Genomic DNA, 23,028 nt, shown 5'->3' on the forward strand with positions numbered 1-23,028 from the left:
TATCTTAATCTTAATAGCTAAGGCGGTGCAATTGACTAAATAAAATAATATAAAAAATACACCATTTCCGGTTATAAAAGCACCAGGACTTTCATCCTCAATTACATCAAAACGAATTTCAACTTAGTTTTTCGTTTCAACAAAAAAATCAAACAAAATTTTGCATCATGTATGTTTCTGAGGTAATACATATCGGTTTTTGTAACTTGTGCTCATATTTAATTATCCCATTTTAATTGACACTTTGACGGTAATATTTGTAAGTTATTGTGCTAGTAATATTTTTATTGTATTTTAATTAAAGTTAAACAAATGATTAAGACGATTAAATAAAATTATTTGATTTTTATGTGTATATGTTGTATTTTCAGTTAATTTTGGTCTATCTTCATCGATTAAGTACAATGCAGTGATTATCGTGTTGATATTAGGGTTATCTAATCCGCTCAATCCGTTAGGGAATTCTGTATTGAAGTATAGTACGCTTTCGTAGGGTATGGAATCGAGATTCATGTGAGATAAATAATACTATGACGAATAATTGTATATTACAGTGATCAAGACTAACAAATAATTCATACGTATTTGATTTGTTATTTTTATAATCTGACAATGCCTTAAGTATTATTAAGGGATTGTTCGATTCAAAGTATTGGAATGGATTAAAAAGTGGTGTGATAGCATAGATTGGAATTAGAACATTGTACTATACTTGCTTATAATTATTTGATTTGATAGTAATAATTAATTTTAATCTTTTGAGACAATAAAAATGAGATGAAGGTAATATCAAGTTGATTTTACTTTTTTCTATATTCTACTGTTTCGGAGATTAAAAGGGTTCAAGACTTATATGTAATTTGTTTCTTGATCTTCTGTGTTTGTTAGATTTGTCCAATCTGGGTATAATATAATTGTTAGATTGGGATCGGAAATCTGCGAAACTGACGAGTACTGTAATTTGTTGCTTTTTGCAGGAAATATGCAACATCTGCAACAGATACATGAACACAGGACCATTGTTCATAGCAGAATGCTCCCACAAATTCCACTACAACTGCATTTTCTCCAACCTTCAAAATAGCAGCCATACCTGCCCTACTTGCCATGCTACTTGGACCCAACTCCATTCGCCTTTTGCGAGACGGCCACTACAAGTGCCTCAATTTATTCCTACATTCCCACATGGCACCAGTAAACTCCCCTTACAAGGAAATCTTAAGGCTACTCCCGCTGTCCCCACCAATGTCGATCCAAATTTCAATGATGATGAGGCCCTACCATCATCAAGGCAGACCCCACCTGCGACTCAACAAGACGGTGGGCCCATGACAGTCAAGGCCTTGACCGAGTACACTGCTCTAAGCAAGTCAGATCAGTCAGACTCATTTGCGGTGCTTGTATCCATCCGAGCACCACTTTTTCCCCCTGAAGCTACTGATGAGGGTAACTCGCGTGCACCTCTTGATCTGGTGGCTGTGCTAGATGTCAGTGGCAGTATGTTTGGTCAGAAAATTGCACTCTTGAAGCAAGCTCTCAATTTTGTCATCCAAAACCTCGGCCCTGCAGACCGTCTTTCAGTCATCACATTCTCAACCAGCTCTCAAAGGCTAACACCTCTAAAAAGGATGACACAAGCAGGTCAAGCTGATACCATAAGAGTCGTTGACTCCATTAGGGCAGAAGGATCTACTAACATCATTGCAGGTCTGCAAACCGCTGTCAAAGTCTTGGACCAACGACGTGAAAAGAACCCTGTTACTAGTATCATTCTCCTTTCTGATGGTAAAGACACTGACAATCGCAATTTCACGTCATGCCTTAGCCAGCTCCCCCAGACAATTAGATCAAATGCGGTAGGATTGAGTCTAACACCAACTGAAAAAGTCCCGGTCTACACATTTGGGTTTGGGTCTGACCATGATGCCAAAGCACTCCACGCAATATCAGATGGGTCGGTTGGAACATTTTCCTACATTGAGGCAATCGAGGTTCTTCAGGACGCGTTTGCTCAATGCCTGGGTGGGCTGTTGAGTGTTGTGGCTCAGGAAGTTGAAATCCAGGTTCGCTCGAGGTGTCCTGAGGTTCGAATCAAGTCTATTCCGTCTGGGAGGTATAAGAATACTATCGATAGCTTTGGTGGTCAACATGGGGTGGTGTATGTTGGCGATGTTTATGCAGATGAAGAGAAGCAATTCTTGGTTTATCTCTCAGTCCCTAAAGCTGAAGAAAATGAAGGAGAAACCTCGACAACAAAGTTACTGGAGGTTAAGTGTTTGTATAAGAACCCAATATCAAATGAGAAGATCGAGTCTGATACAGCTAGAGCCGAGATTAGAAGGCCTTTAAAAGAGGAGCTATCAGAAGAAGACAAGAGGGTGTGCCTAGAGGTGGACAGGGAGAAAAACCGGATAATAATAGCAGAAGGAATAGCGGAAGCACAGGAGATGGCGGAGAGAGGGGAGCTATCTGGGGCGCGGTCAACACTAGAGAGAAAGAGGAAGATGGTAATGGAGTCAAGTTCCGGGATAGCAGGAGATGAACGCACTGAATTACTGTCTCGACAGGCACAGATTGTTTCAGAGTCTATGAGTAGTAGAAAGGCATACATGGAAGGCGGTAGAGCCTTTGGATTATCGGCTCAGAGCTCACACAATTATCAGAGAGCTGCGGCTCAAATGCTACAGTCTAAGAATATTGTTGGCCAATTTCCCCCTATGAGTGGTCCTCCTGATGGTGTTGACGCCAACTTTCAGACAACTTATATGCAGCAAATGATGGTGAAATCACAGCAACAGAAACAGCAACTACAACAGCTACTGCAACAGCCACTGCAACTGGGACCGATACTGGAATATCAACAGCAACGTCAACAGCGACCTTTGCAACAATTCACAGATCAAAACCAATATTTTGGTGGGGATGGTCCTTCAATCCTTTGAAGATAGATGCACCTTTGTTATTTTAGAGAAGAATCAATTGAATAAATGAAGAGAAGGCTTATAAACTATCTCGAAATCTTTAGGATGAAAATGGGACTTCGATTATGTAACTGTTTGGAATAAGAATATTAACATAGAAATAAAATAAAAAGCTTCTAAATTTGAGAATAATAAATATATACTCCCTCCGTCACGATCATTTGTTGTTTTTTTTTTTTTTTGGTGTCTCAGTCATTTATCATCCTTTCCATTTTAGTATGCTTTTAAAGCATTGAATACTACCCCTATTCTTTCTTGACTTGGACAATCAGACCTTTGTTGCCCAGCGAAATTGTCAGCGAAAGTGTTGAGATTTTCTATGTTGATCGTCACCACCAGAGAAAAGATGTTGAGACTGACTTCCAGTTCCGCTTGGTTACATTAACCCGGCTTGGAAATGTGAGGAGATAAAAACAGATGTGAAGTTAGTCATTCAGAAAAATGTTGAAGCATCAAATTTCATTATTTTGCTTGTTAGGTACATAGATGTTGGGAAGTTGATAAAGATAGTTGTTTCGTCAAATTTTTACTTCACTGTTGATAAACTAAACATTCTGTAACTTGTTCATTTTCGGAAGAGGACATATTTGCCGTACAGCAAATACACTGACAAATACATCGGATGAGGACAGTACATATTTGTCGAACTGAGTATACAGTTGACTGATCTGGCTTGCAGAGAGCGAGGTAATTGGGCAGGAGCTTGACGGTCATGAGCATCGCTCAGCCTTGTCAGGGTGGAATTAGTGACTGATAGAATTTGATAAATGATAAATTGATAAAACAAAGTTTATTATTATTGGGTGAATGAATTGCTTAAATAAAAACATTATGAGAGTTTACATGTTTTTACAACAGACGACACAAGCATAACGACAGTACAGCAAATGAACAGACACAATGTAAATGCCAAAAGGAGACGGACGGTGTATGAGTCAGTGAAGAGAGGTGCTCCTGTGGTTGAAATTTGCATTGACAAAGGTAAAGGTCAAGCTAGTTGCGGACGAGGTGCTTGCCTGGCTTCATCAGAGCAAGTAGTGCAGTCAGGACCGTCATTCTGGAGCATGTAGCGATAGCAGTCGTAGTGGGTGGTGTGGGAGCAAGGTGCAGTGTACAACGGTCCAACTGTCATGTCTCTATTACAGATGTTACATTTTCCCTACAATTACATTAAAATACATTCAATTTAATCTCCAATGAACATTTTTATAGCCACATTATACAAATCACCCTAATCAATACTATATATTAATTCCAGAAACCAAGGGACTTCAATGTAATTAAAGAAATCTATACAAATTAATTATACTATATAGTTTTAAATCGATAGCACCGTGTGATGGACCTGATAAAGGGATCTCAATGTAAATATTATATAGTTTTGGTTAAAAGTATAATATACAGATTCCTTGATAAAAAATATTTATGGAAATTACATTAAATTAAAGTAATTATATTTAGAAAATACAAGAATATAGTGATTTTCCTTAAAATTAACATGCCCCACTTATGGAATTAATTAGTATCATCATAGAATTATACATTAAATAAATGTAGTAAAAGTAATAGTAGTAGCAACGAGATTAATAAAATTAGCGGTAGTAATGTGGGAGTAGTGACAGTTATAATAATGATTGTGAGAGTAGTGAAAGTAACTACGAATGTAGTGAAAGTAACAATGGTATCAATGAGAAAAAGTATGAACAATTAAATAATCAATTGACTCAAGGAAATATTTTATTTATTTAAAATTTAAATATAGGCCGGATAAAATTAACGGGAATAATGAATTTAACGAAAAAAAATAGAGGAATTAGTAAAAGAAACAATAGTAACCACGGGAATAGTGAACGTAATGATATTCAGAAAGAATGTCGTGAAAGTAATAATATTAATAGCGGGGTAGTGAACGTGTCTCATAATTTGAAAATAAATTTTACATTTCATCATAATTATAAGATATGCCGTAGTTAAATATATTATAAATAGTAAACGTGTGAGTTAGACAACTCCAACATAATTTATTTCATTGAAAATAAAATTTAACGGTAAACAGAGGTAGCCCGGGCGAAGCCGGGCACCAAACCTAGTTATGATATATATGACAGTCACCTCAAGCTGTGGTTTTATAGGAAACAAACTAGACTGTTAGAAAACTGTCATTGAATAAATATTTTACCTCCATGCCATCCATATGGTACGACTTGCGACGAGGTGGAGTCTGTGTTGACGAGGAGAGGGGCTCGTTGTTGTTAAACTTAGGATCGACAATGTTGGAGGTCAAGCCAGTAGCAGAGGGGGGAGGTGCTTGCCTTGCTTTATCAGAGCAAGTAATGCAGTCAGGACCGTCATTTTGGAGCATGTAGCGATAGCAGTTGTAGTGGGTGGTGTGGGAGCAAGGTGCTGTGTATAATGGTCCTACTGTCATGTCTCTATTGCAGATGTTGCATTTTCCCTACAAATTGAATCAAGATACATGAAATTCACTAGCTTTCAGATTTATCGTCTCCGGCGAACAATATGACACAAAGACTAAGGAAAGCGGAACGGATTAATTGTAATTATTTTCATCACAGTGATTGCTGGACTAAAATGCAAGGTAATGATTAGTCTATTTCAAAGTGTTCTGTTCTCAAAATAAAAAGATAAATAAACGATGATACAAGTAGAGGTGGCAAATGGATCCATTTGGGTCGGGTATGGGTCAGGTCATTTCGGGTTTGTCATACATTTTGGGTCGGGTCATTTCGGGTTTTGGGTCATTTTCGGGTGACTTTTGTCGGGTCACTTTCGGGTATGAGTCATTTTGGGTCGGGTCGCTTTCGGGTTATTTTGGGTCACTTTAAGTTATTTTGGATCGGGTCAATTATGGGTCGGGTCATTTCGGGTTGGGTCATCTTCGGTCGGGTCAACATTGGGTCAATCAAGTTTCGGGTCGAGTCTGGATCGGGTCGGGGTCAATTCGGGTTTCGGGTCATATCGGGTCCGGTAAGTTCGCGTCATTTTCTGATCTCGGGTCAACCTTATCAAGTCGAGTCATTCTGATCGGGTTGGCTTTATCAAGTCTAGATACACCAAACTTGGAATATATAAACCATTGACCGAAAGGGATGGAATATAAATCTAACAACTTGAAATATTAATGGGGAAACACTTCATCCATAGGTCAACGCATTTGTTCTCATTTTGACATTAAGGCCTTGTTTGGATGGAAAAAAAGGAGGGAAAAGAAGGGGAGGAAAGAGGAGGGAAGAGAAAGGAAGGGAAGGGGAGGGGAGGGAGAATGGAGGAGATGATTTTCCCTCCAAATGTTGCTTATGTTGGTGGGGAAATAATTTGCCTTGCAGGAGGAAAATGAAGAGATCCATTTTCCCTCCCCTCCAAATCCCTCTACCTTCATTTTGCTAACCAAACAATGAATTTCCCGTCCTTCCAATTCCCTCCCTTTACTTTCCCTCCAAATCGCTCAATCCAAACACACCCTAATTCTCCAAATTCTTGAACAATCACCATGTACAAATGTACAATTCTATGGTCTCTGATTATATTTTCTTTGGTGGGCAGACCTTGGTTTTTTCATTCACAAAAGTAAATCGAACTTCTGATTACTTATTTAAGAGATAGCTACCACGCAGATCACATCAACTAACTAAATGGATATATATATTATCCATAAAAAAACTCACATAAAAGACTCCATAAAATTCAAATAATCAAATGTTTATCGTTCGCAATTATTTATTTACCATGATTAAAATAAATTTCATAATGATCATAAAAGCCTAAGGCAAATAAATATCGAGATGAATAAGTATTTTACCTCTACGCCATCGTTCATCATAACGAGAAACTTGGTTGTTTTTTGCCAAAGTAAAAATATAGGGGATGAGAATGAGAATGAGAATGAGAATGAGAATGAGTGCACAAATTATATAGTTGGCGATGATGGAGTTTTAGCTATGATTAAACGCCATTGTTGTATTAAAATATGTATTTCTTTGCGACTTGGCTGTTAAGTTAATGTTTCTACAGTTTTCTATTTTTCTCAAAGACTCGTATATAATAAGTCCCGTAAGAAAGCAGTGTAGATCTTCTGTCTCATTTGAGAGTAATAGGACATAAGATGGACATAAAATAGGATAGAAGATTTGTTCTGTACATGTGATGTGTCAAGATCTTAAATGATAGGACATAAAAATGAATAAGTGATCTCACCTAGTAAGAAAGAGTAAAAAATACGTGGAAATAAAGCTGGCTATGGGCCACATTCGGGCCTGGCTGAACCGGGCTCACTACACCCAGCCCTTAACCGCCCGTGAGGTGTGAATAAGGCAGGTTTGTCAGGCCGGGCTAAGGGAGATGTGACCCGAACCCAACCCGTGATGGGCTTTGGTGTGTTGTGGGTTGTGGGCAGGCGGGCCAATTTTTTTTTGCTTAAAACGGCAGGGGCCGAATTCGAAATATGTAATCTGTACCCGGCCCGTGTATGGGGCGGGCTACACAGGTCGGGCTTAATGTTGCCCGTGAGCCAGGTTTGGTCGGTCGGGCTCCTTGCTTTGGCCAGGTCTACCAGGAAATAATTTTTTAGTCGGTGGGTAACCGGGTATAGACAACATAATTATTAATTACTACCGAGTAATTATTTATGATGCATATTTTAAGGTAAATAAATGATAAAAACAAAATGAAGTAACTTTATTTGGTCAATTACATTTGATTAGACCTGATAAAAATGACCCGGCCTAAATCTAACCCACACCCGAATTAAAGACCCGAGTTTGACTCAAAACCAGAATTAATCGACTCTATTCAATTCAACCTGAATGTTTATTATCGCATACTATACTAGCCGTTTTCCACAAACAGCTTCAACAACAACATACGAACTCACCCAAACCCAAAATAACAGTCGGGTCCAAATTTTAACAAATCCAAACAATCCACGCGGAATTGACCGACTCAAATATATTATTGTGGACTATTTCTTGACCGACTTACACACAAGGATAGCGTTTACTCAGCGCTAGATTAACAAATAACAATTGGCGTTTAATCAGCGCTAAATTACACACCATCTCCATCTATAAATATATAAGTTAAATCATCTGCTTTTATTATTCTCAACCTTCGTATTTATTTTAACAGTTTTCTTAAGAGTTTAGAGGTTCAACGACTCAACGTTCTCCAAGATTTCAAGTCATGCATTATTCAATGGTAAACTTCTTGCTCCTTAACTATTTTACGTTAATATGTCGTTTATATTTGTTACTTCCTATATTCTTTGCTTTTCTTTCTCTAGATTTACGTCTATTTCGGTACTATAATACTCCGTATTATCTTCGTTACTTCATGAACACCATCTCTCATGATTTTACCAACTAAGTTAGTTTACATCTGTCGTTTAAAGCTTTTATAGTGTTAGGTTATGTAAATCGCTCACTTAACTGTCGTCTATTACTCTATTGAATTCGAGACGCATCGATTTTTATATCGAATTGAGATCCTAAATTGTAAGAAAACTATTTTAGGTAAGAGATTAAAAGACTTTTATTTCATAGATTGTCTTTCTAACAAGAATTTCGTAATTGCTTGCTAGAATAATTAAGTTTGACGTACAAATTCTGTTGACAGTTAATTAGATTATGAAGTTTGATTTAAAAGAGAAGGATCAGATTTGGTTTCGCTGATTTTAGTACTTTTTCAATAATTTTACAGTTGTTAGATTATTTCTATAATTTCATGATCGAACCCTAGATTTCGCGTATAGATACTCTGTTGCTGTATTAGCAGGAAGATTACCCTGTGTCGAAGATGAGATAGTTCATTGTTTAATTTTCTAGTATCGTAAATTTGTATAATCTGGCTATATAATTTTTCATTGAAGAGAAAAAAAATCTACAAAATCTAACAGATTTATTTAAATCTATTTCTTTTTGCAGGAAATATGCAAGATCTGCAACAGATGCATGAACACAGGAGCATTATTCACAGCAGAATGCTCTCACAAGTTTCACTACAACTGTATTTACTATAATCTTCAAAACGGCAGTCATATCTGCCCTACTTGCTATCCTACTTGTACTCAAGTACCTCCTCAGGCTCCGCCTCCGCTATTTAATACACCAACCAACCACCCTTTCTTCAACCACCCCGTAGTATATCCCTCATTTAACTTTTCCGCAGTACGCCCTATTGATGCTAATCTCGGTAATGTTAATTTCAATGACGATGATCCCCTGTCATCGAGCGAGGCTCCACTGCCACCTCAGCAAGGGAGTCCCATGCCCATGACTGTCAAGGCAGTACCTGAGTATCCGGCTCTTAGCAAGTCAGATCAATCTGACTCGTTCGCAGTCCTTGCATCCATCAAGGCCCCCAGCCTGTCTTCTGTCGATATGGCTAACTCACGTGCACCTCTTGATCTAGTGGCTGTGCTAGATGTCAGTGGAAGTATGGGTGGTCAGAAGATCATACTCTTGAAGCAAGCTGTCAATTTTGTCATCAAAAACCTCGGCCCCACAGACCGTCTTTCAATCATTACTTTTTCATCCAATTCTAAAAGGCTAACTCCTCTAACAAGGATGACACAAGCAGGCCAAGCTGATACGTTGAGAGTTGTCGGCTCCATAAAGGAAGGAGGATCTACTAACATAATTGCAGGGCTGCAAACCGCAGTCAAAGTCTTGGAACAACGACGTGAAAAGAACCCTGTTACTAGCATCATTCTCCTTTCTGATGGTCAAGACAATTACAATCACAATTTCATGTCATGCCTTAATCAACTTCCACAGTCAATTAGGTCGAATGCTACAGGCTCAGATCTCAACCCAACCGCAAGTGACAAATTCCCTGTCCACACATTTGGGTTCGGGTCTGACCATGATGCCAGTGCGCTCCATGCAATATCAGATGGGTCGGGTGGAACCTTTTCCTACATTGAGGCAATTGAAGTCATTCAGGACGCATTTGCTCAATGTCTTGGTGGGCTATTGAGTGTTGTGGCTCAGCAAGTTGAGATTCAAGTTCATTCGGGGTGTCCTGAGGTTCGAATCAAGTCTATTGCATCTGGAAGGTATAAGAACACCATTGACAGCTTTGGTAGTCAACATGGTGTGGTATATGTTGGCGATATTTATGCAGATGAAGAGAAGCAATTCTTGGTTTATCTCTCAGTCCCTAAAGCTGAAGAAAAAGAAGGAGAAACCTCGACAACAAAATTATTGGAGGTGAAGTGCTCCTATAAAAACCCATTGTCTGATGAAAAAATCGAGTCTAATACGGCTAGAGCTGAGATCAGGAGACCCTTAAAAGAGGAGTTATCAGAAGAAGACAAGCAAGTGTGCCTAGAGGTGGACAGGGAGAAGAATAGAATCTCGATAGCAGAAGGAATTGCTGAAGCACAGAAGATGGCTGAGAGAGGGGAGCTATTTGGGGCCCGATCATTACTCGAGTGTAAGAGGCTGAAGGTGAAACAGTCATATGCAGGGAACGTGGGGGACGGGCCCACTATGTCCTTCTTTGGTCAGGCGGGCATGGTTGCTCAGTGTATGAGTAGTACAGAGGCGTACGTAGGAGGTGGCAGAGCCTATGGATTATCAGCTCAGAGCTCACACCAGTATCAAAGAGCTAATGCTCAAATGTTTCAGCAACAATCTATGTATGTTGGTGCCGCACCTAGCTGTGCTGCTCCTGGTGGCTTTGGGTTTGGTGGTTTTCAGACGTCGGCTATGGAGCAAATGGTGAAAAAATCACAGCAAGAGCGCCAAGGCAGTGGTCAAAACCAAGCTACTGATGGAAATACTTCTGAAAATCCTTTTAAGATGTTTGGTAAATAAATTGGTGTTGGATTATGTGGCTGTGAGGTTCCGTGCTTAATAGTTTTGGAGAGTTTGTCAATGTGTTATACGAGTACTTCATAAATTTATAATGAATTATGTCATGTCAATAAGAATCGTACTTTTTATTCATCTCCGTCATCTGGTTATTTTTTTTTTTGTTTTTTTATTGAGCGAGATCTTAATCAAAGGTAAACATTCACTTCGAATTACAAACTTATTCACATCGATAAATATTTACAGTTACTGCTAACTAATTACTCCGTATCTATGTAGACAAGAAATAAAATAACGACATTTACTGCTAACATAACATCTTTCATTATTTCCTCAAATTCGCGAGGCGAGTTAGTATAACCAGGCATAAGCGAGTCGAGTTTGAGCTCACCTTGACTCGTATTATGAAAATCGAGTCCAAGCCGAGTCAAATAATAAAATGTATAGTACGATTGAGTTTGTTGACTTGATAAAACAAAAGTAAACAATACAAGAATGACGTTTAATCTGCACAATACAGACCATATCTCCATTCTCCAAATTATAAAATGTGCTTTCGTTCTCATTCTCTCATCCGCAATGTATTGTATTTTGCTTTAATCAGCTGCTTAAGCGTTTGCTCGATGCCTTGGTGGTCTACTAAGTACTTCCAAGTTTATTAGACTCAATCGTACAAAAGAGGTGGCACTAAATACGATAAATTCGATAGTTGAAATTGGCACTAAGTACTTCCAAGTTTATTAGACTCGTTCTTGATTGCCTCTTAGAAGTGTCGTCGAAAAATTATGGAAACATTCACGTATTTAATTGAGTGTTGACTTGATAAAATAATACAGCAATGGCTTTTAATCAGCTCTGAATTGCGCATAATCTCCTTTGGTATTTCATTTGCCTTCGAGTATGGGTGGCAGTATGCGTGGTCAGAAGATTGCGCTTTTGAAGAAAGCTGTTAATTTTGTCATTAAAAACCTCGGCCCACTAGACCGACTTTCAATCATTACATTTTCAACCTCTTCTCACAGGCTAACCCCTCTAAAAAGGATGACTCAAGCCGGCCAAGCTGAAACCTTAAGAGCCGTTGACTCCATTCAGGCAGACGGGTCTACTAACATCATCGCAGGACTGAAAAGCGCGCGCAAAGTCTTGGCCTTACGACGTGAAATGAATCCTGATTCTAGTATAATTCTCCTGTCAGATGGTCACGACACTGAAAATCCATTTATAATGTCATCCCTTATCCAGAATGCCTTGTCAAACAGTTTAACTGCTAGAGCACCAAGATATCAAATCCCGGTCTACACATTTGGGTTCGGGTCTGACCATGATGACATTGCCCTCCATGCAATATCAGATGGGTCGGGTGGGTCCTTTTCCTACATTGAGGCTGTTGAGGTCATTCAGGACGCGTTTGCTCAATGCCTTGGTGGTCTATTGAATGTTGTGGCTAAGGAAGTTGAGATTCAAGTACACTCGGTATGTCCTGAGGTGGACAGGGAGAAGAATAGAATCTTGACAGCACAAGGAATTGCAGAAGCAAAAAAGATGGCAGAGAGAGAGGAACTAGATGGGGCCCGAACAATGCTCGAGATGAAGAGGCGTAGTGTGGGACAGTCAGATGCAGAGGAGGTGGAAGACGGGGCCACTATGTCCCTTTTTGGTCAGGCCGGCATGGTTGCACAGTGTAAGAGTAGTTCACATACTTACGTAGGAGGTGGCAGAACCTTGGCATTCTCTGCTCAGAGCTCACACCAGAATCAAAGAGCTGCTGCTCAAATTCTCCTGCCAGCTGGTCACTCTACCGTGTTTGGTGCCGCACTTACAAGTGGTGCTCCCGGTGGCAATGAGTCTGGTTTTCAGACGTCGTTTATACAGCAAATGGTGACCAAATCACAGCAAGAGCGCCAAGCCAGTGATCAAAACCAAGGTACTGATCACTGATGGAAATAGTTCTTTGGTGATAAATAAATTGGAATTTGATTATGTGACTGTGATGTTCCGTGGTTAATGGTGTTGGAGAGTTTGTCAATTGTTGGTTATATACTTCCAGAAATCTTACTGTTGGTGATGTTTACATTGTTTTCAATTTCGAGTTGTTTTGCCTGAAAATTTTGGAGCAAATAGTCCGAGTTCATTATGTTACAGATTTACAATGAATTACTTCGCGTAAATAGAAATCGTACTCTTGACCTTGAAAACAAGGAGACGGTAGGTGAAGCATAGAGTCAGAGTGAATCAGAAGAATGCACAAACACCAGTAAAAAACTGCAAGCCTTCATAACTAGTAGATTTATCTCCGTCATTTCATTATCTTTTATATTATTTGTGAGTGGTATCTTAATCAAAGAAAAATCTCAACTAATGTCTAATGAACAAAATAGTCAATAAAATAAATAAAATTGAGTAATGTGCTGAAATGTATTTTAAACAAAATATTTTTTTTATACCAAAAAGCTAATGATTTCAATTTTTCAATTCTCTCAATATTTTTTATCACGATGGTAATAATGACGATAGTTTTGTTTTTTTTTTAGTATAGTCATACTCAAATAATAGCAAATTTAACAATTTATAGTTTTATATAAATTTTATTTATATTTTAATTAAGAAATTATAATTTAGAAGTCGGTGAAAATAATTATTAGTTCCTTATTTATAGAATGCACTTAATTGTAACTAGTACAGAGTCCGTGCGAATGCACGGTATTTTAGAATGTCATGTGAAAAGAACTTAACAATTAGGAGCTAATAATAATAATATAAAAATGAACTTTGAATTTTATTTGTAATTATCTACAATTGTTAATGTGTAAAAATACTAAGAATTAAAATAGAACGAATTTTACATTTTTACTCGGAATAAGTTTATGATTAAAAAAAGAAGATTGTTAGTTTAATTACAAAAACTTATGCTTATTTTTACGCATTTGAAACATTTAACCAATTTTGTAATTTGTTACAATATACGGAGTAACAATTTAAACGGAGTAAAAAATGTAAAGAATAAAGAAGTGAAAGCACACACTCATTTTAATAATATGAGTAAATCTGCATATGTTTTAAATAGAAAATTTACGACATTTAAAATACATATATTTGACTAATGAGATAATAATGAATAAAAAAATAAACTTGGCCCAACTATAAAAGCTGCGGTGTTTGATAAGATACTTTGACACATAAAGACCTTATATTAGGTCCAATACATATCTAGATAAAGTTAGGCCCAATTTCTAGTTAAAAGCATTTAGGCGGGAAAATTTTCAGTTTTTTTATTCTTTTAGTTTAAAGGGAAGCGGAGAATTCAAATAATAATAGCTCGGGAGTAATAGGAACAATAAAAGTTTAGAAAACTCATATTCTTCACACATTTATTTTTGCAATGCAACAAAAGAGTACGGACAAATTATAATTTTAAAGAGGACAAACAAATATTTAAGGTGGTTGAAAGTTCGAATCTTTAATCATGAATAATAACGGTCTTCAAACAGACAACTTTCTTAAAACAAAAGGTATTGAATTTTTCAATCGAGCAAATAGAACTCTAGAAACGCAATATATTTAATTAGGGTTATAATCGTTATTATGTGATAAAGTTAAATCTTTTCAACACCGTAATTAATATTCCAATTGAACGTACACGGAAGTTAAATCTTTTCAGCACCGTAATTAATATTCCAATTGAACGTATTTCATCTTCTCTGTTTGTGGGGAAATTATAAAAGACACGTTTATTTTCAATGAGTAAAAAAGAGAGAAATTTTGATAGTATAATAAAAATGAATAGAAAAGAAAATGTTATTTGAGGTAGTTTTAAAATAGAGAAGGAAATATTATTTAAGATGTCAATTTATAGCCCATTTGTCAAGCTATTTAGAGTATCTAAAAAAAGACCCAATTAAGAGGATATTTTATTTAGGCGGGAAAACTAAGAGAATTTTTATTCTCTTAGTAGTAGGGGGGATTAGCTTCCTTATTTTAAAAATGCTTTTTGGAGGGAAAAATCATGAGAATGCCTATTTTTTTAATAGATAGGACATTAAAACGTAAATATGTTAATCGAAATATATATTCCCTCCATCTTAGTCAACTTTTAATAGATCACCCACAACTCCACAAGTGATTTTCTCAGTTATTTTCATCAAAAACTAAAGATAAATAAATAATTGAAACGGATGGATGGAGGGTAGATAGAACGAAATGTATACTCCGTCTACCTTTAAAACATTAACTTAAGAGCTAAGGCGGTAATACGATTGAGTCTGTTGACTTGATAAAACAAAAGTAAACAATACAACAATGGCGTTTAATCAGCGCAATACACACCGTCTCTAATTCTCTATCTATATAATGTGCTCTCAGTCTTATTTCCATTCTCATCCACAATATTTAGGCTTAATCAGTTGCTTAAGGGTTCAAGGTTGAACATTCAGCAAAAATCATCAAAAGTTTCGAGTTATGTATAATTCACAGGTAAAATGTTTAGTTTAAATTAGCTAATTTTTCTCATACTGTTTTATACTTATGTTAAGGTCCATATTTAAGAATTTTAGTAAAGTAAAGATCAATAATCCTAATCATTTTTTGAAAATTTGGGGTACTCAATGACTGAGACGTTGACTTGCTAGGTCCCCGTGTTCTCGCTGGATATAAAAGGTAAACAAGTGACTTAGAGGCTGACCTTTGAATCTAAGCCGAGCAACTTGTTTCCGAAGTAATTTTTCAAATACCTCATTCCACATGGACCCATTTTGGATAATAAACAGTTTTTATTTTTTTAAGCTAGTCTTTCTTAACAACACAGTATCCGTTTTAATGGTAAAATAATGGCTGAACGTTAACCAGATTATGAAATTTGATTAGCAAGAGAAGAATGGGATTTCGGTTTGATAATTGCAGAATATTTCTTCAATGACCTTCGGAGTTCTTAAATCTCTACAATTAACAAGTGCCTAATTATGTTGTTGCCATGAATTCCAAGGATCCAACAAAGATTTCGTTTATAACTCTTTTGTTGTTATAATATAATCCGTATGTTAGAAATTGTGGAACATTGAAGATTTGAAGTAGTCAATAACTGTTTAATTGTTCAGTTGAATAATTTCAATGACGATGAGCCCCTATCGTCTAGCGAGGCCCCACCTCAACCACAACAAAGCGGAGCCCAGCCCATGACAGTCAAGGCCCTGCCGGAGTACCCTGCTTTGTCCAAGTCAGACCAATCTGACTCATTTGCGGTTCTTGTATCCATCCGGGCCCCCATGCTGTCCCCTGAAACTGCTGACGTGGCTAACAGTCGCGCACCTCTTGATCTTGTGGCTGTCCTGGATGTCAGTGGCAGTATGTATGGAAACAAAATTGCACTCTTGAAGCAAGCTGTTAATTTTGTCATCAGAAACCTCGGTCCCACAGACCGTCTTTCAATCATTACATTCTCAACCTATTCTCATAGGCTAACCCCTCTAACAAGGATGACACAAGCAGGCCAAGCTGATACCTTAAGAGCTGTTCACTCCATTCGAGCAGATGGATCGACTAACATCATTGCAGGACTACAAACCGCGGTCCAAGTCTTGGACCAACGGCGTCAAAAGAATCCTGTTACTAGTATCATTCTCTTGTCAGATGGTCAAGACACTGACAATCGCAATTTTATGTCGTGCCTTAACCGACTTCCACAGTCAATTAGGTCGAATGCTGTAGGCTCAGATCTCAACCCAACATTACCAAGTGACAAAATTCCTGTCTACACATTTGGGTTCGGGTCTGACCATGATGCGAGCGCACTCCACGCAATATCAGATGGGTCGGGTGGGACGTTTTCCTACATTGAGGCAATTGAGGTAATACAGGACGCGTTTGCTCAATGCCTTGGCGGTCTATTGAGTGTTGTTGCTCAGGAAGTTGAAATTCAAGTTCACTCTGGAATCTCGGGGCGTCCTGATGTTAAAATCAAGTCTATTCCATCTGGAGGGTATAAGAATACTATTGACAGCTTTAACGGTCAACATGGGGTGATCTATGTTGGCGATGTTTATGCAGATGAAGAGAAGCAATTCCTGGTGTATCTTTCAGTCCCACCCTTGACGACCAAGTTATTGGAGGTGAAATGTTCCTATAAGAACCCGGTGTCTAATGAAAAAATCGAGTCCAATACAGAAAGAGCTGAGATTAGGAGGCCGTTAAAAGAGGAGTTATCAGAGGAAGACAAGCGGGTGTGCCTAGAGGTGGACAGGGAGAAGAATAGAATCACGATAGCAGAAGGAATTACACAAGCACAGGAGATGGCGGAGAGAGGGGATCTAGATGAGGCCCGAGAAATACTCGAGCTTAGTAGGTGTAGTGTGAGACACTCATATGCAGGGGAGGTAGAGGATAGTGTCACTATGTCCTTATTTGGTCAGGCGGGTAGGGTCGTGCAGAGTATGAGGACTGAAGAATCGTATAGAGGAGGTGGCAGAGCCTTTGCACTGTCTGCTCAGAGTTCACACCAGTATCAAAGAGCTGCTGCTCAAATGCTCCAGCCAGTTCCTGCGAGTGGTGATCCTGTTGGTGATGAGTTTGGTTTTCGTACGTCGTATATGGAGCAAATGGTGAAGAAATCTCAGCAAGAGCGCCAAGGCAGTGGTCAAGACCAAGGCACTGATGGGAATGGCTCTGCAAGCCCTTAAAGACATATGCAAGCTTTGAGGTTCCTTTGTTAGCTGTTTGAGAGTTTGTCAATGCATTATTGTACAGTAAAACATATTTGTGGGTGAAGTTACATGTTTTGAAATTTAATTTGATTTGCCTTGTTTAAGGGTCTAATTACTATACTTTAAATTTTAGGGGCTTGATTGCACACAAATGAGTAAAATTAAGGGGCTCGAGCAAACCTACAAACCAAGTATTTCCGAGTTTATTAGACTTTTTCTTGAATGCCTCTCTTAGAAGAGTCGTCGACAAACCGTTGAAACATTCACGTATTAAGTTGAGTGTTGACTTGATAAAAGAAAATTAAATAATACAGCAATGGCTTTTAATCAGTTCTTGTTGGTATCATGCTCCTGTCAGACGGTATAGAATGTGGCTCTTGTTAAATGGAGATCAAAAATCTGTAAAATTAACGAATTTATCGTATTTTTACTGCTATTTGCAGAGCAAATGCTACATCTGTAAAAAAGAAAAGACAGAAGAATTATTCACAGCAGAATGCTCCCATAATTTCCACTACATTTGCATTGCCTACAATCTTCAAAATGGCAACGCCGAACACACCTGCTGTTCTTGCTATGCTTTGTGAACTCGACTCCAATTACAATATCATAGCACGTTCCAATTTTTATCGTAATTTAAAAGATATACGGCTTGATTCAGGACTAAGTATCGGGGAAATTGAACACTAGGTTAATCATTCAAGGTTTTTATTTTCTTTCACCTTGTTATTATTAATCTGGCATTCTGGCCTACCTTCATTCTGATTTCTGATTAATATCGGCTACACTTCATTTCAGTTGATATATAAAGTGATTTTTCTTTTCAAATTCACCGTCTATATGAAATCTTTGCTTTAAAAAATAACACTGTTTCTGAATTTATTTCTTTATTTATTAGACTCTTTCTTAGACACCGTATAGAAGAGTCGTCGAATAATTATGGAAACATTCCCTTGAGAGCTGAGGCGTAAATTTGAGTGTTGACTTGATAAAACAAATATAATAATACAACAATGGCTTTTAATTAGTACGTACTTCGTAATTATTACCCAACATCTACGAGTATAAAATGTGTTCTTATTTTCATTCTCATTCTCATCCCCATTATGTTGTTTTAGTCAGTTGATTAACGCTTACAAGTTGAACATTCATAGAATGAGACCAAGTCAACTTTGAGGAGAAAAACGACGAAGTTTTGAGTTATTGGTAATTCGTTTCTGAGTTATGGGTAATTCAAAGGTACTATTTATGTCTCAATTATTTTTTGCTCGCTTTTTATTATTAGTATTTTAATCAAAGATAAATGACCGATTAGAAGTTAGAAGAAACATTCTAACAACAGTGGTAGTCTTCTGTAATATCTTGACGGATTGCGCTAGATATTATGCATATGTGCTTACTTTTGTTCATCGGATTAGAGTTCAAAGATTTGATTTCTCTATTTATTTCGGTATTATCGAGTATTATAGCCTTGTTGTATTTGAATGCACAGAACCGGATATGTTATGTCGTCAAACGGTTTTCGTAACTAAGCCTTACAAACAATTATGTAATAAGTTCAAATTATAATAACACAATAATAGGAATATTTATAATAGTTGGGCCTCAATCATGGTTGAGTTGGTTCATCTATCATGGTATCAGAGCCAGTGTGACCGAAGGTTACGGGTTCAAATCCTGGCAACCTCAACACCCCTCAAAAACTCGAAGTGGAAACTCAGCACTAGACCTGGCAAACAGATCAGGTCGTGTCGTGTTCGTGTTCGTGTCAACTTTAAACGGGTCATCACCACCCCAACCCTAACCCGACCCAATTACATAAACGGGTCATTTGTCTCAACCCTAACCCAACCCATTTAATTTTTCCATAACCCAACCCGACCTGTTTAACCCGTTTATCTTTTAGCAGGTCATTTTTAATCCACTTAACCCATTTAACCCAATAAACTAATAAACTAAATTAAGCTTTATAGCCCTATTATCCCAAAAATGATGAATGAAATTGCATATTTTTAAGTTGTTTGTTTGAATTATTGATTCAATCCAAATATATTATGACACTTTTAAATAAACGGGTTATTCGTGTCGGGTTCGTGTCAAAAGAGCTCAACCCTAACCCGACCCATTTATATTTCGTGTCGTGTCCGTGTCGACCCAATTACTTAAATGGGTCACAAAGTCCTAACCCTAACCCACTAACTTCGTGTCGGGTTCGTGTCGTGTTTTCGTGTCGTGTCAATAATTGCCACCTCTACTCAGCACACGGTACGGGGGAGCCGGTGGAATATTTATAATAGTTGGGCCTCAACCATCACCTTAAGGTTTTGGTTGAGTTGGTTAATCTATCACACAATTGATCAGTTTTGTAATGACAATTTCAAAAATTATTATGAACAAATTTACTTTTTTTTTTTTTTTTATTGTTAAATAAATATAAAGAAAGGTTTTTATGTGAGTGTGTGTTGTTGAATTAGCAGTGAAACTCTAAAATGGAAGGAGGCTTGTTTAACGTTTAAATCTGTAAGTTGTCTTGTCGTAAACTCGACAACTTGGAGTCATCGCCTCAAGAATGAGCGTAAGCCGTAGTTATGTCAGTGCGTGATTTATCGCTCGATTTTCGTTGATGCTCAAATGATACAGATTAGAACAAGAGGATGCTTGAAGGAGAAATATTAAAATCGCAAAGAAAGTCGAAAGAAGTTAAAGACAGGAAAATCATTCGCACCAGAAAACTAACGATTTATCGAATTTTATTACTTGTTTTGCAGAGCAAAAACTATATCGGCGGAAAATTATTAACAGAAGAATGCAATGATGTATACTTTGGCGAAGGAAACAGGAGGACAAAAAAATTAATCACAGAAGAACGCAATGATGTATACATTGGCAAAGGAAACAGGAAGACGAAAAAGTTAATGACCAAAGAATGCAATGATGTATGTCAAAGATCAAAGGAGCCAAAAATTGTTCAACTTACCAGTCATGTAATTTTACTTTTTGATTTTCTGATTTTGTTAGCTTCATACAATTTGACTAAGTACTTGTTAAATGGAGATCGAAATTCTGCGAAACTTACAAATTTATAGTATTTTTATTGCTACTTTCAGAGCGAATGCTACATCTGCAAGAAGGACAAGAAGACAGGAAAATTATTCATAGCAGAATACTGCTCCCATATATTCCACTCTGATTGCCTTTACTACAATCTTCAAAATGGCAACGCCAATCGTGTCTGCCGTACTTGCTATGCTAAATGGATTAATAAAATCTTCGACACGCAATCCACTGACCCACTACTAATTCCCTTAATCCCAGACAATTTCTATGGTAATTCCAACGACGATGAGCCCTTGTCGGATAGTGAGGCCCCATCTCAGCCACAAGAAGGGCAAGACATGGCAATGACAGTCAAGGCCCTGCCTGAGTACCCGGCTGTAATCAAGTCAGACAAATTTGACCCATTTGCGGTCCTTGTATCCATCCGCGCCCCTATGCTGGCCCCTGAAACTGATGACATGGCTAACACGCGTGCACCTCTTGATCTGGTGGCTGTGCTAGATGTCAGTGGCAGTATGGGTGTTGACAACAAGCTCACGCTCGTGAAGCAAGCTGTCAATTTTGTCATTAAAAACCTCGGCCCTAAAGACCGACTTTCAATCATCACATTCTCAAACTATTCAACTAGGCTAACCCCTCTAAAAAGAATGACTCAAGCAGGCCAAGATGATAGCTTAAAAGCCGTTGACTCCATTCGGGCAGGTGGCTATACTAACATCATTTCAGGACTGCAAACCGCAGTCAAAGTCTTAGACCAACGACGTGAAAAGAACCCTGTTACTAGTATCATTCTACTATCAGATGGTAAAGAAAGTGAAAATCCCGATTTCATGTCATGCCTTAGCCGGCTTCCCATATCAATCAGGTCAAACGATGTAGGATTGGGTCATTCCCCGACACCAAGTGACAAAGTCCCTGTCTACATGTCATGTCTTCACCAGCTTCTTCAGCTATTCATATCATCTGCAATCATGTCAACTGATATAGAATCGGGTCATAGTCCGTCACCAATTGACAAAGTCCCGGTCTACACATTTGGATTCGGATCTGACCATGATGCTAAAGCACTCCACGCAATATCAGACGTATCAGGTGGGACCTTTTCTTACATTGAGGCCGTTGAAGTTATCCAAGACGGGTTTGCTCAATGCCTAGGTGGACTATTGAGTGTTGTGGCTCAGGAAGTTGAAATTCAGGTTCACTCGGGGTGTCCTCAGGTCCGAATCAAGTCTATTCCGTCTGGAAGGTATAAGAACACTATTATTACTGATAGTTCTGGTAGTCAACATGGTGTGGTATATGTTGGCGATATTTATGCAGACGAACAGAAGCAATTCCTCGTGTATGTGTCTGTCCCGGAAATCAAAGATAAATATTACACGCCAACAACAATGCTATTGGAGGCGAAATGCTCCTATAAGAGCCCATTATCGAATGAAAAAATCGAGTCTAATACAGCTAGAGCTGAGATTGGGAGGCCTAAATACGCGTTAACAGAAAAAGAAAAGCAGGTGTGCCTAGAGGTGGACAGGGAGAAAAATAGAATATCGATTGTAGAAGGAATTGCAGAAGCACAGGAGTTGGCGGAGAAAGGGGAGCTAGATGGAGCACGGTCCATACTCGAAAGAAGACAAGAAAGTGTGATACAGTCTTATGCAGGGGTGACAGGGGATGGGCCCACTATGTCCCTCTTTCGTCAGGCGGGCATGATCGTGAAACGTATGACGAGTAAAAAGGCCTACGCAGAAGGTGGCAGAGCCTATGCCCTCTCTGCTCACAACTCACATATGTATCAGAGAGGTAACTATCAAAATTATGATGATTTTAATAATGGGTTTGGTTTTCAGACGATTTATATGGAGCAAATGGGGAATAAATCGCAGCTAAAGCGCCGAGACAGCGGCCAAAAGTAAGGAACTGATTACACTGGTTCTGCAAGTTCTTGGAAGATACATCATATATGCATCTTTATCTTTATTATAAGTAAATGATTATGAATTTTGTGATTTAAAAAATGACAGATTTTTTACACTTTTATTCTTGTGTGAGGAGTATTTTGATAAAATGTAAAGAATCTGTTGAGTCAGAGGGAGTAACTGGGACGTTGGATTATGACATTATATAGTTGTGAGGTTCTATGGTTAATTAATGTTGTTTGAGAGTTCGTCTTGTAAATATTTTTTTTGTTGGTGAAGTTAATATTTTTTGAATTTTCATTTGTTTGATGTGAACCCTTTATAGGGTTATTTGATAAGAATAATCTCAACTATTACTGATCTGCTCAAAATAATCCATATTATTCATTATCCGATAATAATCTAACTTATTCATTCATTTAACTTTCAATGTTATCTCCTTCCTACCTACCTGCTGCAACCGGTACGTTTTGATTTTTGTAGGTTACTTTCCCTTCCTTTATATAATCTTCTTCTTTTACCTTTCCTTTCTTTAATTAATCTTCTTCTT

The 23,028-nt window shown here is 37.9% G+C and overlaps 5 protein-coding genes across 5 annotated transcripts; all 5 read left to right on the forward strand.

Moving 5' to 3' along the window:
- The first annotated feature begins 89 nt into the window (after nucleotides 1-89).
- On the forward strand, nucleotides 90-3,117 carry LOC141631639 (E3 ubiquitin-protein ligase WAV3-like). The gene is made up of 2 exons (XM_074444282.1): nucleotides 90-182; nucleotides 978-3,117. Exons 1-2 carry the CDS (start codon nucleotides 168-170, stop codon nucleotides 2,940-2,942), a joined length of 1,980 nt encoding a protein of 659 aa, XP_074300383.1. The 5' UTR covers nucleotides 90-167; the 3' UTR covers nucleotides 2,943-3,117.
- A 4,875-nt stretch (nucleotides 3,118-7,992) lies between these two features.
- Nucleotides 7,993-10,958, forward strand: LOC141631647 (E3 ubiquitin-protein ligase WAV3-like). Its single transcript, XM_074444289.1, has 2 exons — nucleotides 7,993-8,195; nucleotides 8,921-10,958. Exons 1-2 carry the CDS (start codon nucleotides 8,181-8,183, stop codon nucleotides 10,814-10,816), a joined length of 1,911 nt encoding a protein of 636 aa, XP_074300390.1. The 5' UTR covers nucleotides 7,993-8,180; the 3' UTR covers nucleotides 10,817-10,958.
- Nucleotides 10,959-11,713: 755 nt separating this feature from the next.
- On the forward strand, nucleotides 11,714-12,751 carry LOC141641782 (uncharacterized). Its single transcript, XM_074450431.1, has one exon. The coding sequence runs from the start codon at nucleotides 11,714-11,716 to the stop codon at nucleotides 12,749-12,751; it is 1,038 nt and encodes a 345-aa protein (XP_074306532.1).
- A 2,338-nt stretch (nucleotides 12,752-15,089) lies between these two features.
- LOC141631652 (E3 ubiquitin-protein ligase WAV3-like) lies at nucleotides 15,090-17,562 on the forward strand. Its single transcript, XM_074444292.1, has 2 exons — nucleotides 15,090-15,283; nucleotides 15,904-17,562. The coding sequence occupies exons 1-2, from the start codon at nucleotides 15,269-15,271 to the stop codon at nucleotides 17,479-17,481; spliced, it is 1,593 nt and encodes a 530-aa protein (XP_074300393.1). The 5' UTR covers nucleotides 15,090-15,268; the 3' UTR covers nucleotides 17,482-17,562.
- A 259-nt stretch (nucleotides 17,563-17,821) lies between these two features.
- Nucleotides 17,822-22,475, forward strand: LOC141641784 (E3 ubiquitin-protein ligase WAV3-like). Its single transcript, XM_074450432.1, has 5 exons — nucleotides 17,822-17,841; nucleotides 17,949-18,072; nucleotides 20,274-20,441; nucleotides 20,613-21,465; nucleotides 21,583-22,475. The coding sequence occupies exons 1-5, from the start codon at nucleotides 17,822-17,824 to the stop codon at nucleotides 22,473-22,475; spliced, it is 2,058 nt and encodes a 685-aa protein (XP_074306533.1).
- The last annotated feature ends 553 nt before the right edge of the window (nucleotides 22,476-23,028 follow it).

This window comes from Silene latifolia, chromosome 2 (assembly GCF_048544455.1).
Source record: "Silene latifolia isolate original U9 population chromosome 2, ASM4854445v1, whole genome shotgun sequence".
Lineage (NCBI taxonomy): Eukaryota > Viridiplantae > Streptophyta > Magnoliopsida > Caryophyllales > Caryophyllaceae > Silene > Silene latifolia.

Bases quoted from the DNA above. Each gene is read 5' to 3' on its own strand.
- LOC141641782 (XM_074450431.1), top strand. From the start codon at position 11,714: ATGGGTGGCAGTATGCGTGGTCAGAAGATTGCGCTTTTGAAGAAAGCT.
- LOC141641784 (XM_074450432.1), top strand. From the start codon at position 17,822: ATGGCTTTTAATCAGTTCTT. The intron at 18,073-20,273 runs GTTCTTGCTATG...CTTGTTTTGCAG, and splicing joins CAACGCCGAACACACCTGCT to AGCAAAAACTATATCGGCGG. The intron at 21,466-21,582 runs GTGACAAAGTCC...CAATTGACAAAG, and splicing joins GGGTCATTCCCCGACACCAA to TCCCGGTCTACACATTTGGA.